At 40.5% G+C, this 24626-nt stretch overlaps 3 protein-coding genes, 1 long non-coding RNA gene and 1 pseudogene across 4 annotated transcripts; 2 read left to right on the top strand and 3 right to left on the bottom strand.

Moving 5' to 3' along the window:
• The first annotated feature begins 712 nt into the window (after positions 1-712).
• On the top strand, positions 713-8453 carry LOC135346480 (mannose-1-phosphate guanyltransferase beta-like). The gene is made up of 10 exons (XM_064544106.1): positions 713-985; positions 2384-2464; positions 3164-3212; positions 3870-4012; positions 4329-4487; positions 5478-5556; positions 5608-5735; positions 5954-6032; positions 6263-6366; positions 8199-8453. Exons 1-10 carry the CDS (start codon positions 857-859, stop codon positions 8328-8330), a joined length of 1083 nt encoding a protein of 360 aa, XP_064400176.1. The 5' UTR covers positions 713-856; the 3' UTR covers positions 8331-8453.
• A 3204-nt stretch (positions 8454-11657) lies between these two features.
• On the bottom strand, positions 11658-12747 carry LOC135346482 (beta-1,3-galactosyltransferase 6-like). Its single transcript, XM_064544107.1, has one exon. The coding sequence runs from the start codon at positions 12655-12657 to the stop codon at positions 11737-11739; it is 921 nt and encodes a 306-aa protein (XP_064400177.1). The 5' UTR covers positions 12658-12747; the 3' UTR covers positions 11658-11736.
• A 378-nt stretch (positions 12748-13125) lies between these two features.
• Positions 13126-16462, bottom strand: LOC135346483 (uncharacterized). Its single transcript, XR_010398042.1, has 3 exons — positions 16316-16462; positions 13459-16242; positions 13126-13355 (listed from the first exon to the last, which is right to left on the bottom strand). It is a non-coding gene; the product is annotated as an uncharacterized LOC135346483 (long non-coding RNA).
• LOC135346481 (mannose-1-phosphate guanyltransferase beta-like) lies at positions 15934-19594 on the top strand (annotated as a pseudogene).
• Positions 19595-19998: 404 nt separating this feature from the next.
• On the bottom strand, positions 19999-24502 carry LOC135346475 (uncharacterized). Its single transcript, XM_064544100.1, has one exon. It carries the CDS (start codon positions 24334-24336, stop codon positions 20665-20667), a length of 3672 nt encoding a protein of 1223 aa, XP_064400170.1. The 5' UTR covers positions 24337-24502; the 3' UTR covers positions 19999-20664.
• Positions 24503-24626: the final 124 nt, after the last annotated feature.

Genomic DNA, 24626 nt, shown 5'->3' with positions numbered 1-24626 from the left:
CAATTCTTTTCACATACAGGCATGCAATTTAGCTACCTTGGAGAGAGCTGTTAAAGGAGAGATTCTGGGGCCAGAATGAAGGTGGCTTGGGAACGTGTACCTTTTTCTCGGTTCTAGCTCTTATTTTCTGCTTCCTCTTTTGTTTAGCTCTCTTGTTTTGAAACCAAATCTGTAGCATTTAATAGCCTATAATTATAGTACCCCAGATTCCAAGAATGCAAATTTATAACTAACCTGAACATGATTTTCACTCAGGTGTAGGTGTTCAGCAAACATTTTTCGCTGAGTTCTGTTGGGAAAGTCCTGCTCTGCAAACTTTTCCTCCAAGTAGCAGACTTGTTGAGGAGCGTAGATTGTTCTCGGTTTCTTGCAATTGTCTTTTCCATTCATAATTGAGACTCTATATACAACTCAGAAGATAACTTAACAAGCTACTACAATTTCTGTGCTAAATAATGATTGTTCAGTTTTTTCTATTGTTCATAACTTCCACATTTTTTGTATTAGCACCTATCCTTCAATGCATAGATGTGGTAAATTTTGAGTGGAGTGCAGAATCAATGCTGTGTCTTGTTACTGAACAGAAGCCTTCTTGGGTATAATTATCAATTGACACATAATTTTCACCTCTTGCTTGACTGGTGTCGATGTCGCCTTGTTTAGCGGCGGGGCAATGCGCATGTGCAAAATAAGGGGTGTGTCTCGTTTTACCACTGGCATGGCACAGACCACATGGAAAATTAATAAAAATTACCTGCCGTACCCTATTTATAGTCCTTTGCTAGCTAGCTAGCTATAGAAGAGATCTAGATTGGAGTATTTGAAGGCTAGCTAGAACAAGACTTGATTGTTTATAATGAAGGCTCTGATTCTTGTTGGTGGATTTGGAACAAGACTGAGGCCACTCACACTGTCCAAGCCCAAGCCTTTGGTGGAGTTTGCCAATAAACCCATCCTACTGCACCAAATTGAGGCCTTAGCAGAGGTAGATTTCTTTCATGTCTTTTGTGTTTTTGTCTACACTAAACTAAAAACTGTAAGAAGTATCAAAAGTATCACAATGAAATGTACAATTGTGGGCGAGCCTGCACATCAATCTTTATAATTATTAAGCCTCAGCATAACGCCTCCGTAACGGACGTTTGGGCTGGGATGATGATTGCCTCGGATGTAATGGTCTAGTATACGAATTTTTCCAAAATGGCGTCTCTAGTTGTTCCAGCTCTGAGAGCGTCACAGATGACTTTTGAAAATTTCTGACTTAGAATGATGATGATGGAGGCTTGACAATAACAAGGATACACTTTACATGTGCATTCTGGGATTCAATATAGCACAAAATATTATTATTATTTAATAACAAAAACTATGTGTCTAGGAAATGAATGAATCATGATAATGCTTGGCTATAATAGCTGATGTGGAGTAGAGGCTTTGACATAGACATGTGGACGTCACATTCTCGTGTCGTTCTTTCGCCTGCCAATAATGGTTCCTTCTTTCTTCCGCGAGGCATTGTCTGAGGTGTAGTCTGGCTGCAAAACATAAGCAAACAGTCAAGTATGACATTGTAACTACTATACGAACGAATAATAATTATGTAGCTATAATTTCAATAATCGAAAAATAATAAATAATCAACAACAATTCATTGAGAGCGTGAATTTTAGTACATTTGAACTTGATTTTTAGCCAAACTAAGACATGTGCATCAATAAAACTTAGTGGACCCACCCGGCCGGTGAACATGCCCTTACTCTACGCAATAAAACTTAGTACAGACACTCAATAAATGTGGTTCAAGAAATGAACTGACACAAAGAATGACACTTGAAAACACCTTCAACTGTTTGTAACCAGATAGTTAAAGCATACACAAGGTCAGAAGTAAGTGGACCCAGTAACTATACCTACTGGCTAACTACTACACAAAAAATTAACACAGCAATTCTTTTCAGATCAACTGACACAAAGTTATTAAAAGAGTAAATATAGCCATTTTCAGCTTCACAAATCAGCTACTGTAACAACGCTCTAACTGGAACAATCATAACAAAAACTTACTTTACAGACCTAGTTAAAGCCAATCATAGTGGTATCACTTCAGCTTTCAATCGTAGACTCTTGTGACAACAGATTCTTTGCTTGCCAGTAGCTCTTCATTTTCTGGTAGCTGCGAGATAATCCTCCTCCCAGCAAAACTCTGGATACTATCTGGAATCACTGTAATCTAGAGGCGTTTCATATCCATGTAATTTATAGTATCTATGGCCTCAGCATTGCATGTGTAGAAGCTCACATTTCCAATTGTTTTACCAACGTGTATTTCCAATTGTATTGTCTACGCACTTGTACTGTACTGTCGACTCCACTGTATTTTCAGGCTGGAGTAAAGCATGTCATTCTGGCAGTGAGCTACCGGGCTGAGCTCTTAGAGAAGGAGATGAAAGAGCAAGAACAGAAGGTGAGGGTGTTACAATATCACTATAATTATTACCCGAGGCCTTGCCGCAGCCAGCGGGTGTAGTCTGTTGGTTTTGTTTGTTTGTAATATCTGAACCTGCTCACCTGGATGCCAGAGCTCTGCGTTTACAGCATGGATAGCCTTCATTACAAGTTATTAGTTTTAATGTCGGTGTTAAAGCTTTGTTGTCGAATAAAAGCTAAAAAACTTGAACTTGTACGTTGGCTGCATGGCTAGCTAACGACATGCGGCCTTTAATTGAGGTGCGTGTTTTTAGCTGAAGTGATCCTTTAACCGTGCAGGAACAATGGAACAGGGTCGCTAAAATTAGAAAGCTAGAATTGTGGTTTGTTACTTCTTTAGCTCCGGAACGTAGATATCAGGAGCCATAAGACTCCAGGTTTCTTTGCTGACTTTGATGTGATCCTAGTCCACAATGCATGTCTCCTGCACCACTAAAACTCAGTTCTCAACGATTTTAGCATGCTTTTAATGTTAATGCTTGCTGCTTACTAGCCAGCTTCCCCATGCTCATACGTACACATCAGTATTTATTGTGTAACACTCCTCAGGTTTTTATAGATTCACATCAACAGCCGAGGGTTAGCACTTCAGTGCTCTAGTTTATATCAGCTAGTGCTGTTTTGCCTAACCAAGTGATGTTGATGCTATAATCTACGTATATAATTATACATGTAGTTGGGAATCTCAATCACGCTTTCTCATGAGCAAGAACCACTAGGAACAGGTACGTTTGCTCTATTTCTCTCTGCTTTGATATCAATAAAACTGTTTCTAGTAGGAGTAGTATTAGCCTCGTTCCCAGGCCGAGTTGTCTCTAAATAATGCTAGGTTACCAAGTAGGCCTGGTATTGATTGTGTCTGGGCGTGGTTGTAGGAACCAAAAAACAAAAGCATAGAGATTTTGCAAAATCAACACACCTGTCGACAAGGGTCGGCAGTGTGGTCGTACCTATTAGCTTGTAGTCCATTGCAAAGTACAGTAATTGATAGCAAAGAGACCATGTTGAAAACCAGACAAAGACGTTTCTTCCTTCCGACAGAGCTGGAGAGCATGGGTCTGTTCTGCCATGAGAGTAAGACCTTTTTGCACAACTTAACTTGCCATAGCCAGCTAGCTATATAATCGATGGCTAGATTTTAGTACTCGAGCGCATACATATACACAGAGCTACATGTAAATTATGGTATTAAACTTATACGGGGTAAAAGAGAATCACGCCCAGATACAATCAACCAGGCCGTATTTTTCAACTTCGTTCTATTAAAGAAAAATCGGCCTGGGAACGAGGCTAGAGTAGTACATGTATACCCCATAAAAGTGGCCATTCCTTACTTTGTATGGACCATAAATAATTTGACACATCTTTCATGTCCCCTTCAGCCGGTCCCCTTGCCCTTGCCCGGGACATATTGGATGCTGACTCCTCCCCTTTCTTTGTCCTCAACAGTGACGTAATCTGCAACTACCCCTTCACCAAGATGCTAGAGGCGCACAAAGCTCACGGGAAAGAAGGAACCATTGTGGTCAGTTCAATAACTTATTAATTTTGACCAGGCCTCCATACAGATACGCTCAGCAGTTTTCTGAGCTCAGTTATATACACCGTATCATAGTTATAATAGCTACATGTATAGCCTCGATTCCAGGCCGCAAAGAGAAAGGCGCCTTTCTCTTTGCGGCCTGGAATCGAGGCTACTACATGCATAGCTGATTGCTGATAGCATACATAACGTACAAGTACCACTTTAGAGACCACCTTACAATACTACCTTACAATACTTTTGATCATTCAAGTTCTTAGTGTGTACATGTAAAAAAAAACCTCCTCTCCTATGTCAGGTGACTCGGGTGGAAGAGCCGTCCAAATACGGGGTTGTGGTGTACAATGAGGAAAGTGGACAGATACAGAGATTTATGGAGAAACCAAAAGTATTTGTGTCGAACAAGATCAACGCAGGCATGTACATCTTTAACCCATCAGTTCTAAAGAGGATTGAGGTTTGTTTTAGAGTCAGTAACATAACTATTGCTTGTCTGTCTGCTTGTTTCTTAACTATAACGAGTGTTTAAGCATCGCGGTGCTAACTGTCTCTGGCATATTTTGTTCTGGCTTATTTGTTTCGCTCACCAAGTATTATTATTGTTAGAGGAAGAGGTGATTAATTGTAAATTTGTAGAAAAGGGTGGATCTCTATAGCATGAGCATAATACTGAGAAAAGGGGTAAATGTGCGAAGATAAAAAAAAAAACAGGTGGATGTGCAAAGAGGTCAAGGTTCAGTAGTGGCTGCTGCTTTCTCATAGTGACTTTGCAGCTGTTTTCGTACTCTCGTAGATTCACCTTAATGATTAATGGAAGCTAACTCATAGTGCGAAAAGATGATGTTAATTCTGAAAAGACAGCAACAGCCTCACTGTAAGTAAAACTAGCCATAACTCGAGAAACCTTTAGTTTGCAAATCTGCTAATGAAAATGTGGCTAGAATTAAGCTCTTACATGTGCTTGTATTTTATTGCAACCGCCGAGCAGTTACAATGTAGAGCTGGAATAGACGGGCACACGAACATGTTTGCCATATGCCTCCTGCTGCTACGCCCCGAAGCACAGTTTTATTTACAGTGCTGCATGTATAAGTATGCTTGCTTTTGCATTTTAGTTGCTTAACCTGCTGGTTAAAATACTACAGCAAACGTCTGAATAAAGTAAAAGTACACTTTAATACGTTCCTTATTCAGAGGATTCTTGTTCGGATTGAGCTCCCTTGTAGGTTGTTTCTTGTATGCCCTCCATTATCAACTTGCTAAAACCTATACTCAGTATTTGTATGACAATCATGATCCTGGCCGACTCCATGTACTCTTCTCTGTCCATGGCATACATGTACGTATAGTTAGTTATACTCTTGGCCGACTGCATGTACTCATTCACTCTCTTCTTTGTCCAACATGCACGTATAGTTAGTTATCTATGTCTGTGCTATGGTTACAGGTTAGATTCATGTCGATTGAGAAAGAAGTGTTCCCGTACATGGCAAAAGAAGGAGAATTATTCACCTATAGCTTACAAGGTGACTTACTAATCACATGACCATCACATGATTAACTATCTCTGGTTTCAGGTTTCTGGATGGATATTGGTCAGCCCAAAGACTTTGTCACAGGTGTGGGGATGTACTTGTCGTATCTTGCGGACAATCACCCAGCAAAGTTATCGAAGGGAGATAATTTTGTTGGAAATGTTCTTGTGGTACGTGTGTTATTTAGTTGTGTACTGTACATGTACATACTTACGTATTGTGCGCAGACTATCGTACAGGTGCATGGTGCTTTTTGCGAGTTACATCTTATACGTGGGTTTCAGTGAGTGTGGCATATTTGTAATGTAGTACCCATGCATAGAGTTTGTGTTTCTTTAATGAACGTGTGCATACAATGCATGGTTATTCCTCTGTTTTCTTGTTGTAGCACCCCACTGCTAAGATTGGTGAGGACTGCCGAATCGGACCGAGTGTGGTCATTGGACCAAACGTTGTGATAGAAGATGGTAGGCATGACTGTAGGGTTGTGTTAGAATCGTGGCCAAGGAATTCTTTTGAACAATGTAACCCATGCAGTCTTGTATTTGAGACCAGGTTTGGGGCTTCAACTTATTGGCAAAGCCCCAGCCTCCAGGCTGATTTATAGGCCACGTTCTAGTCTTAGACTAGTTTTTTCTAGGCACGTTCCTTAGAGCGTTATACTCTAACCATGTTGATCTAACTGTTGCATTTGCAGGAGTGTGTTTGTCAAAGTCCACAGTGCTGTGTGGGTCCACCGTCAAGTCACATGCCTGGGTGCAGTCCAGCATCATTGGCTGGAAATCAACTGTCGGGAAATGGGTAAGTACTGAGATGCATTATTACCCGAGGCGCGCGTGGGCGGCCACGGGTATAGTAGTCTGTTGGTTTGTTACCCGAGGCGCGCGTGGGCGGCCACAGGTATAGTAGTCTGTCTGTTTGTTTGTTTGTTTGTTTGTGATTGGCTTTTCTACTCACCTGGATGCCACAGCACTGCGTTTACAGCATGGATAGCCTTCACACAACAATATCTTGGTTTAAATAGTGGCAGATTTTGATGTTAAAGCTTCATTGTCGAGCAAAAGCTAAGAAGCTTGAAGCAGCTATATAACTAGCTACTTCTTCTCACGTGGCCTTGATTACGTAGTTGCAGCTGAAGTGATCCGTACCAGGAACAATTGATATAATTATAGTAGAAAGCTAAAATTGTGACTGGTTAACCGGTTGTTGGCTGACTCTGGATCCTATACTCCAGCCTGGCAGGAGCCATACCTCTCTAAGTCTAACACTCCAGGCTTCTTTGCTGTGATCCCAGTCTAGTCCACAGTACATGTCTAATGTGACATGCATACCATGTACCACTAACACTCAAAGTTTCAGCATGCCTCCAGTCTGGTTTAGTTTTATTGCTTTTGAGTTGCTCATACATGCTACATGTACTGCATTATCACTCTTCTGGTTTCTTTATTATCATGTCACCAGCCGAGGGTTTGCACTTTAGTGCTCTAGTTTGTTTGTTTGTTTGTTTGTTTGTGATGGGATTTTCTACTCACCTGGATACCACAGCACTGTGTTTACAGCATGTATAGCCTTCACACAACAGTATCTTGTTTTAAATAGTAGAAGATTTTGATGTTAAGCTCCTTTGTCGAATAAAAGCGAGCAAAAGCTAAACTTGCTCGTGGCCTTGAGTCAAGGTACGGGATCACTTCAGCTGCAAATACGTAGTCAAGGTTCATTACGTATTTTCAGCTGAAGTGATCCCGTACCAGGAACAATTGAATAGGCCTACGGTCAAGAAAGTAGAATTGTGGCTGGTTGTTGACTGACTCTGGATCCTATACTCCAGCTTAGCAGGAGCCATACTTCTCTTAGTGTAAGACTCCAGGCTTCTTTGCTGTGATCCCAGTCCACAGTGCATGTCTCATGCAGTTGTACGTTGTTGTTTAGTTTTATTGCTCTTGAGTTGCTGTGCTAGTCATAGGCATGCTACATGCACTGCATTATAATTATACCATTCCTCCGGTTTCTTTAGTATCATGTCACCAGCCGAGGGTTTGCACTTTAGTGCTCTAGTTGAATCTGTGTTCTCGCTATTACACTGTACCTCTTAAGGTTATAATTGTTATGTCTCGGTGTGTGCATGTGCAGTGAGGTATACGTTAATGTGTGTGTATGTGTGCGTGTGCGTGTGCGTGTGCGCGTGTGTCGGTCGAGACTGCTGTGTGCGTGCGTGTGTCGGTGGAGACTGCTACAGTTGCTCAATGATCAATGAAGTGCAAGTATATGTATAGGCTTCTAGTCACATTTTTTGGATTTAAATTTGTGGATGCTTCAATCTTGAGTTACCGTATAACTAGAAAATGTGGCGAATTTTACACAATATTTATCGCCAAATTAAAGTTTTCCGGTGGATGCAATCATTGCTGTAGTACCCATGCCATATTAAGAAACCGCCAAGTCAGTTCAAATGGCTCATTCGCCAAATTTTCCAGTTATACGGTGCAGTGTATATACCAGCCTTTTCAGAATAGTTTGTAGCATGCACTGTTTTGGATCATGGAGAACAGCAGCCATTCATAAACTTTGGCATCCTTTTTAGCAACCATCATGGTCGATCAATGCCATCATTATCTGGTGTTTTTCCTGTATAGGTGAGGATGGAGAACATTTCTGTGCTCGGGGAAGATGTTATCATTCAAGATGAGTTGTACATTAACGGTGGCCGCATACTCCCACACAAGAACATTGGTACCTCGGTGCCAGAACCACAAATTATCATGTGACATTTATTGAATATCCGATATACATTCTGCATTGTGCAATTAGCTAGTATCTAATTCTCACATGATTATATCAGTCTGTTTTTGAGACAATTGCACATTTTGCATTGAATTTGTCTAACTTTGTGAGCTTTGTGCTAGTATAATACTTTGGGGGAATCTCAATAGTTGGATGCTATGTGGACATAATTATATTCCCCCCAATTCTGTATTGTCCTGAATGAAAAATGAAAACGTTTCAGTTGATTAACTGGCATTTAGTTGTAGTGCATTAGACTGACAACGACTCCCGCTAGTTATCCCAGTGCGTGAAGAATTTCACGCTCCCACAAGAATGAAAACGTCACAAATAGTCATGTGCCACCGCCCACGCGCTAACTATTACTGCACAAAATATATTATCGGACTCGAGTATAAGTACCACACTGGCGGTCTGTTCTCGAGGCTGAAGCAATATCACCCACGCATTACGCATTTTGTGGTTTGTTCTAATTGCATTCCAACAGGACAACTCTCAACACGGCAGCTTACCAGTCTCCAGAGCGCAGTGAAGAGAGTAGTTTCCAGTGTAGTGCTACATCATTTCTACAAAACTAAACTAAACTAAACGTTTTGTTTCGGTCAAAAAGTATACCGTATAGTGGGTATAATTTTCGGCAATCCGTGCCAAACCAAATAGCCGGCATTGCCTGTATATATGAACTAGAGCTGTGCTCAGTGTGATATGTTGCAAAGACTATCTACTTCATGTTCAACCAACAGTGTCTTTGAGTTCATCCTCATCAGACTCAACAACGGCTTCATATCGATCATCAAATAATAAGTCTTCATCGTTTCCTCTGTTGACTTCATCTTCAGTAAACCTCCTCCTAATGCAGGAAACACACGAACGAATTGGGGTGTACTTGAATATGGATGAAAATAACTACTAAAAATCGAAGATTGTCCTTATAAGGACCAGCGTATGCATCAATCATGACATCAGTTTCTTATCAGAGCAAGCTTGAAAGAATTTGAAGAATATTAGCAGAATCGTATACGGTAAAATCAACAAAATAAAACAAACAATAGCCACCACAAACAGAGCAATGTGCCTCCCCCTTCAAGGTAGTTTATATTTCCATCATCCAATATATCCAATGTGTGCACGAGTGAGTTGTGTAACAACTGATTTGTTGCATTCCTTGTGCATTCCTTTCTGTGTACACATCACTCCTTGTATAGGACAACTAGTTTCAACTACTTGTGGTGGCTTGTGGAATGCACCAGACGCATGAAAAACGTTATACTATAAAAGGGACTGTTTCAGGTTACTGGGTTGAGGGTGGGCTTCAGGTAACTTCAGCCGTACTATGCCAGTATCTAGATAGTGGCACAGTTCAAGGCTTGACCTGTGCCATAATTATGGCAGATATTGGCACAGTGTTTCCTTTGATCTGCCCACTCAAATTGCAACAAATTTAGTTAGGATTAGGTCACAAATTTTATATACTTATGAGTTTGTTTGTACTTAAATCAGTGTACTGTGTGTCTTTATAATAACCCTACGTGCACCCCAACAGTCCTCCATGCATGTACTTCTACCACGCAGGCGCACTAGATACATATTAGGTCGGTTGCACCAAGGGCTGTATACGCCTTGGTTGCACCCCAAGTACCAAAATTTGCCATCCGGACCCATTGCACCGCCCCCCCCCCACTGGCACCACTTACTTAACATAATAATTATTACTACAATGTTTTATGAGTGAAAACCTCCGAATGAGCCAAATGAACAGCGAAATTCCCAGTGTTTTCCCCGTGTGTAAAGTTCAAACAGAATGGCTGGACTATGGATGGCTGGGCACAGTAGATGTAAAGTAACTTTTTGCTATTATTTGGCACACGGCTTTTAAATTCTCAGTGTCCTCAAACACACAGGCATGATACATGTATGACTTCAGGGAATCTGTATAACAGCCCAGGACTTTCCCAAATTGTTATCAAACAATCACTGTACACACCAAATCACTTCCCACTGGTTATTCGCCTTGATACTTATATATGCAGTGGTGCATGGGGGTGATATTGGTACTGTGTAAGGGGAAATTGTCTGTATACACATGCACGTCACATGAATAATTTGTGCTGAAATTGTGCATACAGAATAATTATTGTGGAACTTATTACAACATAGTTTATTCATTTACAACTGGTAGCAGATAGAAGAAACAGCCAGCTTGAATTTGATAGCAAATAATGTATCAACAGTGTGTGCAACTATGTTGTACGAGATTTATGTGGGTGGGTGGCATAATGTACTATATATGGAAAAAAAACCGTTCTCTCAAATTAATTACAAACACACAGTACCTTGTTCAGTTCGTCCAGCTCGCAACTTTGTTCCCTGTCTGAGAGCAACTGTGAAGTATACTGCAACTAGTGTACAGCTACCATATAAGCTTATAATTGTATATGTTGGTAGGCTATCAGGACATTAGAATGATTCTTTAGTCGTGACACCTGGAAATCAGAACCCCCCCCCCCCATAGGTGATAAATTTTACAAAGATACAAACACGCACACATGGCCTGCTGCTTCCTCACTGCCTCCTATTCATCTTCCTCCCCCTCGGAAGAAGAGGTGCTCTCCACCTGATAGTCCAATACTTCACAGGCACCGTCTTACAAAATGAGAATTATTGTATTCGAAGTCAATGTATAAGAGACACTAAATCGTGAGGATATTATACGTGTAGTCTCGTACAACAGTTCAATGGATTACATCTATAAACACACACCATGTTTTAGAGCTCCGCAATGGCCCACAATATTTGTGAAAGTGATTTAGATCACGATCCAAACGAACAATGATCTTTTAACCACGACAGTCAGTGGCTTTTCGCTTAAATTCAATACAGCAATCTGTTGACATTCACCTGTATCAGGGGCGTAGGGAGGGGGAGGGCTTTGGGGGCTGGAGCCCCCCCTTTCTCTGCAAAAACTACACTAAGAGCCCCACCTTCTCTGATGAGTCTTCAGCCTGGGAATTACTGGTATAGATTAGTGGCAGACAAACAGCATGTCCAAGAGCTAGCTATACTATACTAGTAACTTTGATTCTTTAGTGCAACAGAACTAAGCTAGCTAGCTACGGCTAGCTAGCTAGCTTTAGCAGTATTATTAATTGAAGCAAGGTGTGGCTATTTCTTGCACATGCGCAATGAGTCATTAATTAGGGGGTGTGGCTCCTGGTCACCGGAATTTTCGGCGCTCCGCGCCAAGTAGTTTCTGGCGCGAACAGCTCAGCCCCCCCCTTCCTCAAATTCCTGCCTACGCCCCTGTGTATATATTAGTGAACTCTTGATATTACTAATCAATGGTGGTGATTGCACTCATATAATTATGATAAAATAAGAAGGAATAGAACCTTAACACAAAACACCTTTATTCTTCATTATTTCATGAGTTTTCTTAGCATCTTCAATAGACAGATGATGAACAAGAAGATAGTCCTTGCACTGATCGTGATGCCAGTTTTTTTGCATATCTGCACGAAATCGTTTGTCATTTTTTCTTTCCAAGTTGAATGGACTGATCCAAGCTCCAACTGAGACATCTTCATTGTTGTAGAGTGTAAGACCGTGAGCATTGATAGCAATTCTGTGTATAAGGTCTTTAGATAATACATAACCCCCTCCCAATGCATACGGCAGATAAGTGTCACACAAGTTCCAATGTGGTTCCGCCCACGGCCCTTCTTTCATTGGGGTACCTCGTGATGCAACCAAACCCCAGTAGAGAGGTTTTCGGTTAGTTCTTTTTTTCAATTCCAATTCAATCTGATCCAACTTAGGGAATGAGTCGTCGTCAAGTTTCAGTACAAAGGAGTAGTTTGTGTTCTTGTCTACCCACACAAAGGTATGTAAAACTTTCCTGGTGAGATTCTTGTATGAATCCAGGTGATCGGTCAAAAGTAATACATCGCCAAACGTCTTATTCTCTGAAATCAGCGACTCTGTTTCATTAACATTTAGATCAAGGGCTCCTATAACAAATTTGACTGCAAACTTCTTTTTATGTTCGACATAGCTACCCACCCAAGTCTTCCTAATCACATCTCTCCTAGCTCTGTTCTCGGGTGTTGAAATGACCATCACGAGTAGTACATTATTTGGAATATTAGCTGTTTCAGGTAAGTCATTGGATACAGCTGTGGCATCTGTTGGTTGGCTCCATTGCTTGTGATCCAGATGCTCACATTGGGTTTCAAAAGATAATTTGGCTAGGTACCATACAGCTGTAGTATGTATGGTTGAAGCTAGTAGCAACACAGCAAACTTCCTATACATTCTAAATCTGGCAGTCACCCAAGATCCAAGTGTGACAGGAAATACATACCACTAGCTATAGTATTACCTTACCACAAGTATTGTATAAACCAAGACAGGAAATACATACCAAAAGTGGTTTTTGTTGCATTTTGAGCGGGCAGATCAAAGGAAACACTGTGCCAATATCTGCCATATGGCACAGGTCAAATGGTGAACTGTGCCACTATCTAGATACTGGCATAGTATGACTGAAGTTACCCAAAGCCCAGCCTCCACCCAGTAACCTGAAACGTTAACCAAGCATAATGGATTGCAGGGGCGATCCTAGGATTCAGTGAATGGCGAAGCGCGCCGCAAAATTTAAACCACGCCCACTTCCTGGAAGTCACGCCCCTTTTGTCGGCAACGCCCACTGTTTTCTAGATGGTGCACAGTACTGACAGTATATACAACATCAGCAAGTCAAGAATGTTTATGACCAGAAGCTCAATTCGCCTGGGATGGCAAACTCTAGCCAACTCTTCTTAAGGTATGTCAAATGTCAATGCAATCATGTCTAGTCTACTCTGTGTAAATGTAGAAGTGTAAGTGATGATAAACGTTTGTTCCTTTGCTTGATCTGACGACAGTCTTGATTCTTTTCTTTTCAGGCCACTAAAAGATTGATCAGCTTACCAGGAGGTGACAGGCAGCGTACAAAGTATGACCACCAGTACCTTGATGTTGAGGAAAAGAGACTTTGTAGTTTACATTGCAAACATTGATTATTATTAATTTATTGTACATACATGTAGGCTTAATTATATAATTATACTATACCTCATGTACCTGGATCCAAGAACCTTGTTGTGCTGCATGTTGTGAAGCAATCAAGTGTTCTATGTGTTTGATACAGCAAACCACTTCCTGCTGCCTAGCCTTATTATTGAGCCCCTCCCCACTCTTTACTAGTTCCCATGGATATCCCAGTAACGATCGAAGAAAAGTAAGTTTTTTAGGCCAGCTTAGCTAGCTAGCTAGATCTAACTGGTATAAAGTTATTGTAACTATCACTATTAAGCTGTAGATAGCTGCAGTAAGTGTAGCTTCCTTCTAGCCAGCCAGTGATGGTTGAACTATCTACTTGAGCTTCTCTGAGTCTGTATAGGGTGCTGGAGCACCAGAGTCTGGATGGGGGTGCTGGAGCACCCTAAGCACCACCCTGTGTACGCCCCTGGATTGAGCCCTGGGATATAACAAAGTGGTATATGTGAGAGATGTAACAATCACTCGTTGAAGTTTTGTACAGTGCATCCAGTCTAGAGAGTAGAATACAAAAATTGGTGAGTAGTTGTACTTAGATGTATCTCAAGATTGGAACATTTCTAAGAAATTGTGCTGATACCATAGGTAAAAGATAAGCTACATGATTCAAAAATATTTCCCCAAAAGTTATTGTAGTGCGAAATAATTTTGGAGATAATGGGGGTGATCGTAAAAAAATGTACGTAACATCAATTATCTCTGGAACTAAAGTATTTCTGGAAATATTTTTTGTATCAAAAGTTAAACAATTATTTATTCAAGCTTACTCCGTGTAATTTTTAGACCTTAGCCATGAGATTTTCTTCAAATCTCTCCCTAACCGAAACGGCACTAAAAACTAGCAATTTTGAGCACTGCGGAGAATGTGTAGATATATTTAAGTAACATCGAATCTTTCATGATAGCCAAACTATCTATAGATGTTGTGACAAAGTTCCAAACCTTAGCCGGAAACCGTTGGCCTTTTCTCTCCCTAACCGATTACCCACTATAACAATTGGGTACTGTTTTATTAATTACCACAAACCCACCACCTTATGTTGTCATGGAAACAATTTTGGATATGTTGTAGCTTATTCATTCGCCTACACAATGGTATCAGCAGATTTTCTTAGAAATGTTCCAATCATAAGATATTTACATTTAAGTACAACTACTCACACATTTTTGGTATTCTACTCTTTAGACTGGATGCACTGTATAAGAGAGAAGCAACAGAGTGGCTAGAACTTGAACTGCTCTTTGTCCAACTAAGTTTGAAATGAATCGAAACCTTTTTGCGAGAACTATCACCAAAATAACAAGCAACCATATGTATGCAGGGAAAACAAACTGTAAGAATGTTTTTGCTATCGAGTCCATTCCATCATAAAAGCATAAATCGATTCCTATATCCAAATCATCCATGCAGTAAACACACTCAGAAAATTTGTTTCGTTTCCCTGCAGAAAATGGTTCATCTTCAAGACATTCATGTAAAATATTAATCCGTTAATACTTCCTTCTGTTACCGTAAGCCTCAACACAAACAACAGCACAACTAATGCGACCCCAGCTAAGGCAAACACAATAATAAATAGCAGGCTAATACTCGAGTATTTTGCACACTTATTTCTGCCAAGGGCGAGACTGAGACCTTTTTGACACTGTCCACACATTATCCCAGATCTGTTGGAGGAGCACTGCATGTCGGTATTATTGAGAGAAATGTACGACTGATTTGAGTGACAGTAATTGTAGGGGCAATATCGATGAAAGAGTGCCCCCCTGACGACCTTATCCGGGGTGGAAGTGTTGTAGTAGCCTACCCAGGAGCCTGGAGGTGGTACAATCACTTGGCTCGCAATCAAACACTGAATACTGTCGTCATGAATTTGGAGTTGTTTTTCGCAATCACATTTAGGTCTTCCAGAAGAAAAATGGACTTCAAATCCGGGTGGACAATCAAGAAAAGTAACAGTGACAATTTTGGTATTGATTGTGTCTGGGCGTGGTTGTAGGAACCGAAAAACAAAAGCATAGAGATTTTGCAAAAACAACACACCTGTCGACAAGGGCCGGCAGTGTGGTCCTACCTACTAGCTTGTAGTCTATCACAAAGGGCAGTAATTGATAGCAAAGAGACCATGTTGAAAACCAGACAAAGACGTTTCTTCCTTCTGACAGGAGCTGGAGAGCATGCGTCTGTTCTGCCATGAGAGCGAGACCTTCTTGCACAACTTAACTTGCCATAGCCAGCTAGCTATATAATCGATGGCTAGATTTTAGTACTAGATTTTAGTACTCGAGCGCATACACAGAGCTACATGTAAATTATGGTATTAAACTTATACAGGGTAAAAAATAATCACGCCCAGATACAATCATAGATTGACGAGTTAGTCTAACTCTTCAATCTATGATACAATCAACCAGGCCGTATTTTTCAACTTCGTTCTATTAAAGAAAAATCGGCCTGGGAACGAGGCTAGAGTAGTACATGTATACCCCATGAAAGTGGCCATTCCTTACTTTGTATGGACCATAAATAATTTGACACATCTTTCATGTCCCCTTGCCCTTGCCCGAGACATATTGGATGCTGACTTCTCCCCTTTCTTTGTCCTCAACAATGACGTAATCTGCAACTACCCCTTCACCAAGATGCTAGAGGCGCACAAAGCTAGCTCACGGGAAAGAAGGAACCATTGTGGTCAGTTCAATAACTTATTTGACCAGGCCTCCATACAGATACGCTCAGCAGTTTTCTGAGCTCAGTTATATACACCGTATCATAGTTATAATAGCTACATGTATAGCCTCGATTCCAGGCCGCAAAGAGAAAGGCGCCTTTCTCTTTGCGGCCTGGAATCGAGGCTACTACATGTATAGCTGATTGCTGATAGCATACATAAACGTACAAGTATCACTTTAGAGCTACTGTTTAACCACCTTACAATACTACCTAATTACAATACTTTTGATCACTCAAGCTCTTAGTGTGTACATGTAAAAAAAACCTCCTCTCCTATGTCAGGTGACTCGGGTGGAAGAGCCGTCCAAATACGGGGTTGTGGTGTACAATGAGGAAAGTGGACAGATACAGAGATTTATGGAGAAACCAAAAGTATTTGTGTCGAACAAGATCAACGCAGGCATGTACATCTTTAACCCATCAGTTCTGAAGAGGATTGAGGTTTGTTTTAGAATCAGTAACATAACTATTGCTTGTCTGTCTGCTTGTTTCTTAACTATAACGAGTGTTTAAGCATCGCGGTGCTAACTGTCTCTGGCATATTTTGTTCTGGCTTGTTTGTTTCGCTTACCAAGTATTATTATTGTTAGAGGAAGAAATGATTAATTGTAAATTTGTAGAAAAGGGTGGATCTATATAGCATGAGCATAATACTGAGAAAAGGGGTAAATGTGCGAAGATAAAAAAAAACAGGTGGATGTGCAAAGAGGTCAAGGTTCAGTAGTGGCTGCTGCTTTCTCATAGTGACTTTGCAGCTGTTTTCGTACTCTCGTAGATTCACCTTAATGGAAGCTAACTCATAGTGCGAAAAGATGATGTTATAGGCATGATTCTGAAAAGACGGCAACAGCCTCACTGTAAGTAAAACTAGCCATAACTCGAGAAAGCTTTAGTTTGCAAATCTGCTAATGAAAACGTGGCTAGAATTAAGCTCTTACATGTGCTTGTATTTTTATTGCAACCGCCGAGCAGTTACAATGTAGAGCTGGAATAGACAGGCACACGAACAGGTTTGCCATATGCCTCCTGCGGCTACGCCCCGAAGCACAGTTTTTATTTACAGTACTGCATGTATAAGTATGCTTTCTTTTGCATTTTAGTTGCTTAACCTGCTAGTTAAAATACTACAGCAAACGTCTAAATAAAGTAAAAGTACACTTTAATACGTTCCTTATTCAGAGGATTCTTGTTCGTATTGAGCTCCCTTGTAGGTTGTTTCTTGTATGCCCTCCATCATCAACTCGCTAAAACCTATACTCAGTATTTGTATGACAATCATGACCCTGGCCGACTGCATGTACTCTTCTTCTCTGTCCATGGCATACATGTACGTATAGTTAGTTATACTCTTGGCCGACTGCATGTATTCATTCACTCTCTTCTTTGTCCAACATGCACGTATAGTTAGTTATCTATGTTTGTGCTATGGTTACAGGTTAGATTCATGTCGATTGAGAAAGAAGTGTTCCCATATATGGCAAAAAAAGGAGAATTATTCACCTATAGCTTACAAGGTGACTTACTAATCACATGACCATCACATGATTTAACTATCTCTGGTTTCAGGTTTCTGGATGGATATTGGTCAGCCCAAAGACTTTGTCACAGGTGTGGGGATGTACTTGTCGTATCTTGCGGACAATCACCCAGCAAAGTTATCGAAGGGAGATAATTTTGTTGGAAATGTTCTTGTGGTACGTGTGTTATTTAGTTGTGTACTGTACATGTACATACTTCGTATTGTGTGCAGACTATCGTACAGGTGCATGATGCTTTTTGCGAGTGTTACACTTTATACGTGGGTTTCAGTGAGTGTGGCATATTTGTAATGTAGTACCCATGCATAGAGTTTGTGTTTCTTTTATGAACATGTGCATGTAACAATGCATGGTTATTCCTGTTTTCTTATTGTAGCACCCCACTGCTAAGATTGGTGAGGACTGCTGAATCGGACCGAGTGTGGTCATCGGACCAAACGTTGTGATAGAAGATGGTAGGCATGACTGTAGGGTAATGTTAGAATCGTGGCCAAGGAATTCTTTTGAACAATGTAACCCATGCGGTCTTGTATTTGAGACCAGGTTTGGGGCTTCAACTTATTGACAAAGCCCCAGCCTCCAGGCTGATTTATAGGCCACATTTGAGTCTTAGACTAGTTTTTTCTAGGCACGTTCCTTAGAGCGTTATACTCTGAGTTGATCTAACCATGCTGATCCAACCATGTATTTCACTGTTGCATTTGCAGGAGTGTGTTTGTCAAAGTCCACAGTGCTGTGTGGGTCTAGTTGGGCGGAGTCCAACCAATGCTTCGCTCTAAGCGTTGGTTGGACTCCGCCCAACTAGTGTGGGTCCACCGTCAAGTCACATGCCTGGGTGCAGTCCAGCATCATTGGCTGGAAATCAACTGTCGGGAAATGGGTAAGTACTGAGATGCATTATTGAATTTGTATTCTCGCTATTACACTGTACCTCTAAGGTTATAATTGTTATACCTCGGTGTGTTGCATGTGCAGTGAGGTATACGTTATAGTGTGTGTGTTTGTCTGTCTGTGTAGACTGCTGCAGTTGCTCAATGATCAATGAAATTGAAGTAAGAGCTTGTATAGGCTTCTAGTCACATTTAAATTTGTAAAGTAATGCTTCGATTTTGAGTTACCGTATAACTGGAAAATGTAAAATGTGGCGAATTTTACACAATATCGCCAAATTAAAGTTTTCCGGTGGACGCAACGTCATTGCTGTAGTACCCACGCCACATTAAAAAACCACCAAGTCAGTTCAAATGGCTAATTCACCAAATTTTCCAGTTATACGGTACAGTGTATATACCAGCCTTTTCAGAATAGTTTGTAGCAAAATCTTCTATAGAGTGTTGCTACTCTACTTAGTAGTTAGCTCTGCACTAGAACATTAGCTATTGGTAGCTGCAAGAGTAAGAAGAGAGCTGCACTGTTTTGGATCATAGAGAACAGCAGCCATTCATGGATTTTGAACTTTGGCATCCTTTTTTGCAACCATCATGGTCGATCATTTCCCAACTCTTTTGCACCATGCATTAATTCCCTTTTTACAAATGTAATCAATAAATGTTGTTTATCATTATAGTTTACAAATGCATTAAATTTTATCTATGCCATCATTATCTGGTGTTTTTCCTGTATAGGTGAGGATGGAGAACATTTCTGTGCTCGGGGAAGATGTTATCATTCAAGATGAGTTGTACATTAACGGTGGCCGCATACTCCCACACAAGACATTGGTACCTCGGTGCCAGAACCACAAATTATCATGTGACATTTATTGAATATCTGACATACATTCTGCGTTGTGCAATTAGCTAGTATCTAATTCTCACATAATTATATCAGTCTGTTTTTGAGACAATTGCACATTTTGCATTGAATTTGTCTAACCTTGTGAGCTTTGTGCTAGTATAATACTTTGGGGGAATCTCAATAGTTGGATGCTATGAGGACATAATTATTTTCCCCCTAAACTCTGTATTGTCCTGAATGCAAAATGAAAACGTTTCAGTTGATTAACTGGCAATAATTTTGTTGTAATGCTATAATTATACATTAGCAGGAGTGCATGCACTCCTGACATTAGACTGACAACCACTCCCGCTCTGGGGACTGACAAGCTGCTGTGTTGAGACTTGTCCCAGTGCGTGAAGAATTTCACGCTCCCACAAGAATGAAAACGTCACAAATAGTCATGTGCCACCGCCCACGCGCTAACTTTTACTGCACAAAATATTATCGGCCTCGAGTATAGGTACATCACTGGCGGTCTGTTCTCGAGGCTGAAGAAATATCCCCCACGCATTACGCATTTTGTGGTTTGTTCTAATTGCATTCCAACGGGACAACTCTCAACACGGCAGCTTACCAGTCCCCAGAGCGCAGTGAAGGGAGTAGTTTCCAGTCTAGTGCTACATCATTTCTACAAAACTAAACTAAACGTTTTCAAAAAATACCGTATAGTGGGTAATTTTCGGCAATCCATGCCAAACTATATATGGCCGGTATTGAAGTGGCCGTACTTTAGAGAGCCTGAATAGCGAAAGTCTATACTGTAGTCATGCACATGCATGATAATTATAGTAAATGAATTGCATTCCGTGCCAGCTATCGTTACACTGGGAGTGCATGCATGATTAGGAGAGGTTATCTCAGTATCAAGGACCTGTACATACACATGTGCATGCAAGGGTCTTATACACGGAGCTACCTGAAACATTGATTATATATATATATATATTATAATTATTATAGAGTTAGTAAATGCATGTACCGGTAAATGTATAACATTAACTGCATTTGGGGTGTAATTATATGCACGTAAAATGTCCATTAAATTGTTTTTGTTATAATATATATACTCATCAAATTATACACAAAGTATAACTGCCATAATGAACTAACCATGCATGCATGAACTAGAGCTGTGCTCAGTGTGATATGTTGTAATATACTACTTCATGTTCAACCAACAGTGTCTTTGAGTTCATTCTCATCAGACTCCACAACGGCTTCATATCGATCATCAAATAATAAGTCTTCATCGTTTCCTCTGTTGGCTTCATCTTCAGTAAACCTCCTCCTAATGCAGGAAACACACAAACGAATTGGGGTGTACTTGAATAAATGGATGAAAATAACTACTAAAAATATGAAAAATAAAACACCCATCGATCCATTTAGGATAGCGTATTGATGCTCTTTGTTATAAAGCAGAATCAAAGCCACAGCAGCTACATTGAAATAACAAAAAGTTTCGAGGAAGTTGTAAAGCGAATATTTGTAAATGCCACCAAGAGAGCCTACAATCATGATGAGGATGATGGCTTCCAGAGCTGCTGCAAAAAGGTTGTAGTCTGGTGACGCCGTCCAATTGAGGGTAAGGGTAACAATTAGTACTGTTCGAGAAAAGAGCAGGAAACCCGTCCAGAATCGAAGATTGTCCTTATAAGGACCAGCGTATGCATCGATGACTGGTTTAAGATTGTTCATCCATGACATCAGTTTCTTATCAGAGCAAGCTTGAAAGAATTTGAAGAATGTTAGCAGAATCGTATACGGTAAAATCAACAAAATAAAACAAACAATAGCTGCCACAAACAGAGCAATGTGCCTCCCTTCAAGGTAGTTTATATTTCCATCGTACAACCAAGCATAATGGATTGAGCCCTCGGGATATAACAAAGTGGTATACGTGAGAGATGTAACAATCACTCTTTGAAGTTTTGTATAAGAGAGAAGCAACAGAGTGGCTAGAACTTGAACTGCTCTTTGTCCAACTAAGTTTGAAATGAATCGAAACCTTTTTGCGAGAACTATCACCAAAATAACAAGCAACCATATGTATGCAGGGAAAACGAACTGTAAGAATGTTTTTGCTATCGAGTCCATTCCATCATAAAAGCATAAATCGATTCCCAGATCCAAATTCATCCATGCAGTAAACACACTCAGAAAATTTGTTTCGTTTCCTGGCAGAAGAAGTGCTTGGTTCATCTTCAAGACATTCATGTAAAATATTAATCCATTAATACTTCCTTCTGTTACCGTAAGCCTCAACACAAACAACAGCACAACTAATGCAACCCCAGCTAAGGCGAACACAATAATGAATAGCAGGCTAATACTCGAGCATTTTACACACTTATTTCTGCCAAGGGTGAGACTGAGACCTTTTTGACACTCTCCACACATTATCCCAGATCTGTTGGAGGAGCACTGCATGTCGGTATTATTGAGAGAAATGTACGACTGATTTGAGTGACAGTAATTGTAGGGGCAATATCGATGAAAGAGTGCCCCCCTGACGACCGTATCCGGGGTGGAAGTGTTGTAGTAGCCTACCCAGGAGCCTGGAGGTGGTACAATCACTTGGCTCGTAATCAAACACTGAATACTGTCGTCATGAATTTGGAGTTGTTTTTCGCAATCACATTTGGGTCTTCCAGAAGAAAAATGGACTTCAAATCCGGGTGGACAATCAAGAAAAGTAACAGTGACAATTTTGGAGTCGAAAACAAATAGCGAGAAAAAAGATAATTTGTCAGTTGATAGATAAAAGCTCACGGACGGGTCTAAAGAATATATGGTAAAATTAAGAGTACTGCAGTATCTTCCTACACTGTTCTGTGCTGCTTGAAGATAACCGAATGACGTATTTTGGTATGACTTGATGAACTGTGAGTGTACAACACCTGGGATAGTACCTTCTCTACTGCTACCAACAGTGGCAGCCGAGACTTGGAAATTGTCGCCAGGAAACACGCTGACATTGTGAGAACCAACAGCGCAATTTGGGAGTCTGCTTTCATCTATGCAAAAGCAGACATAATAGGGATCTGAAGTAATGGCTGATGGATCATTCACGGTGTTGTTTATTTTGAAAACCTTTTCGAAAAGTTTGCTGACATAACTGTGTCTGTAGGAGTAACAAGAATTTATTCTGCCCCCAAATATAGCTGATCCTGCTAGTCCAGATGTATTGTTCTGAAAGTTCACTTTTATGGTACTAATCAAATTGTTATTCGCACTTGGTCCAGAAATATCGAGCTGGTAAAAGCATGGGGATTTTGTTGGGATTTGAAGATCAAAGTCAGAAAATAGCGCTCCTCCCACTGTTACTGCATGATTATCACAAAAATTGATTGTCGTGCCTAAACTCATGAACATGAATGAATTTTGCAGTAGTAGCAGTCCACCTCCATAGTAGTTTGTATTTCTAAAAATGTTGGTACTTCCTTTGAAGTGCACATTACTTGAGTATGCTTGAATGCCCGACATGTTGTTGTTGCCAATTGAACAGTTCTCAATCGTCACATTCTTTACCAGTTCGAAATACATAACAGAAGCGATTAAATCCATTCTATGGCTATTTTTAAAGTGTCCCGAGAAAGTGCAGTTTGTAAAAGTCGTATAAAGTATTGCAAAATCTTTAACAGCCGGAGACAATGGGCTGTAAGCTAAACGGACAGCCGAGCCGCCCCACCAAGCAGGACTGGAGTTCTCCAAGAAAACCGAATCTTTAATCACAGCATACTGATTCACGCACACTGTACCGGGGTAGGAATTATCCTCAATTATAAAAGCTGACTTTTGGTTTCGATTGAAATGTAGATTTGAAAAATTCAAGATAACGTTTTCCATAGCAGAGCACATATGCGTATCACATGAGTACTCATCATCTATACCTACATTTTGTTTGATGGTTATGAAAAGGCCTGTCCCCCGACCACCCATCCCGTGTGTGCTTGTAACATTATGTAACCGCAAGGAATTGTTTGTTAGCAGTCCAAACACAACATCAATATTGCCTCCGAAATATGCTGTGTTGTAGCTTGCCTCACTATCCTCTACGCTCACTTTAACGTTGTAACAGTTGAATTCAATCGTCAACCCTCCGCAGCCAACTTCTCGGAACACCCTATAATACTGGTACCCATGATGAAAAGTAGTGTTTTTGATGACAACAAACTTGGGCTCAAAATCTTCGCAAACGCTAAAGATTATCCTCGTGTTCCCTCCTTCCCAGTGTGAGTCATTTTTATTGTAAGCAAATATTGAGTTGGTGATAGAGAGAAGGTCGTGTGTGTTGATTGTTATGAGGCCATAGCCTCCCGTCGTGTTTGTGACTACTAATCTGTTAAGAGATGCATTAGTTGAGTCCTTAATAATCAAAGCTGCAGCTAGTTGAAAGTCTTGTTTGTGTATACCACAATTGTGGATATTTAAGTCACTGATATGCAGAAATGTGACGTCAAAAAAAGCAAAACCGGCTGAGGCAGTGGTACAAATTATTGAGCAGTTAGTGGAACCTTGAACTCCAACCATTGATAATCCTGTAATGCCTCTAAGAATAACTTCTTGAGATAGTTGGTGTGTTCCACTTAAAAAGACGAAAGAACGATGGCTCGTAAAACGTCCATTTTCAGCGTAGAAATCAAGTGTCTGACAATGGCCGATTTCAACGTCAGCAGGGCACAATGACGAGTTTGTGTCTTTTCCTCGCACATAATAAGTGGTACTATTAGCTTGTTCAGAATTACCAGCAGTAGCTAGAGGCAGGCCTTGAAGAGTTGCACACGCATAAAGCAGTGTGAGGGTCATAGTGGAACTGATGCTATAGCCATGCAACTTCATTATCGTGTATTTAAATTGCGAGAAAGACCAATATAATGTACTGGAACATGTTGCAAATACTTATTAACCAGCACAGCATACAAATCTCCAGCTATCATAACTGTATATGTTGCAACATCAACAAAACACTAATTATTAACCCATGGCATACAAATCTCCAGCTGCTATCATAACTGTAAAACAATTTCATAATTATGTTGCAACATAAACAAAACATTATAACCAGCATAGCATACAAATCTCCAGCTATCATAACTGTACGGTGCATGCACAATTGTTTTAGTTTCTGT

The sequence above is a fragment of the Halichondria panicea genome, chromosome 13 (genome assembly GCF_963675165.1).
Source record: "Halichondria panicea chromosome 13, odHalPani1.1, whole genome shotgun sequence".
In the NCBI taxonomy this organism is placed as follows: Eukaryota; Metazoa; Porifera; class Demospongiae; order Suberitida; family Halichondriidae; genus Halichondria; species Halichondria panicea.
Note: the sequence above shows the minus strand (reverse complement) of the source record. Positions and strands in the feature narration are given on the sequence as shown.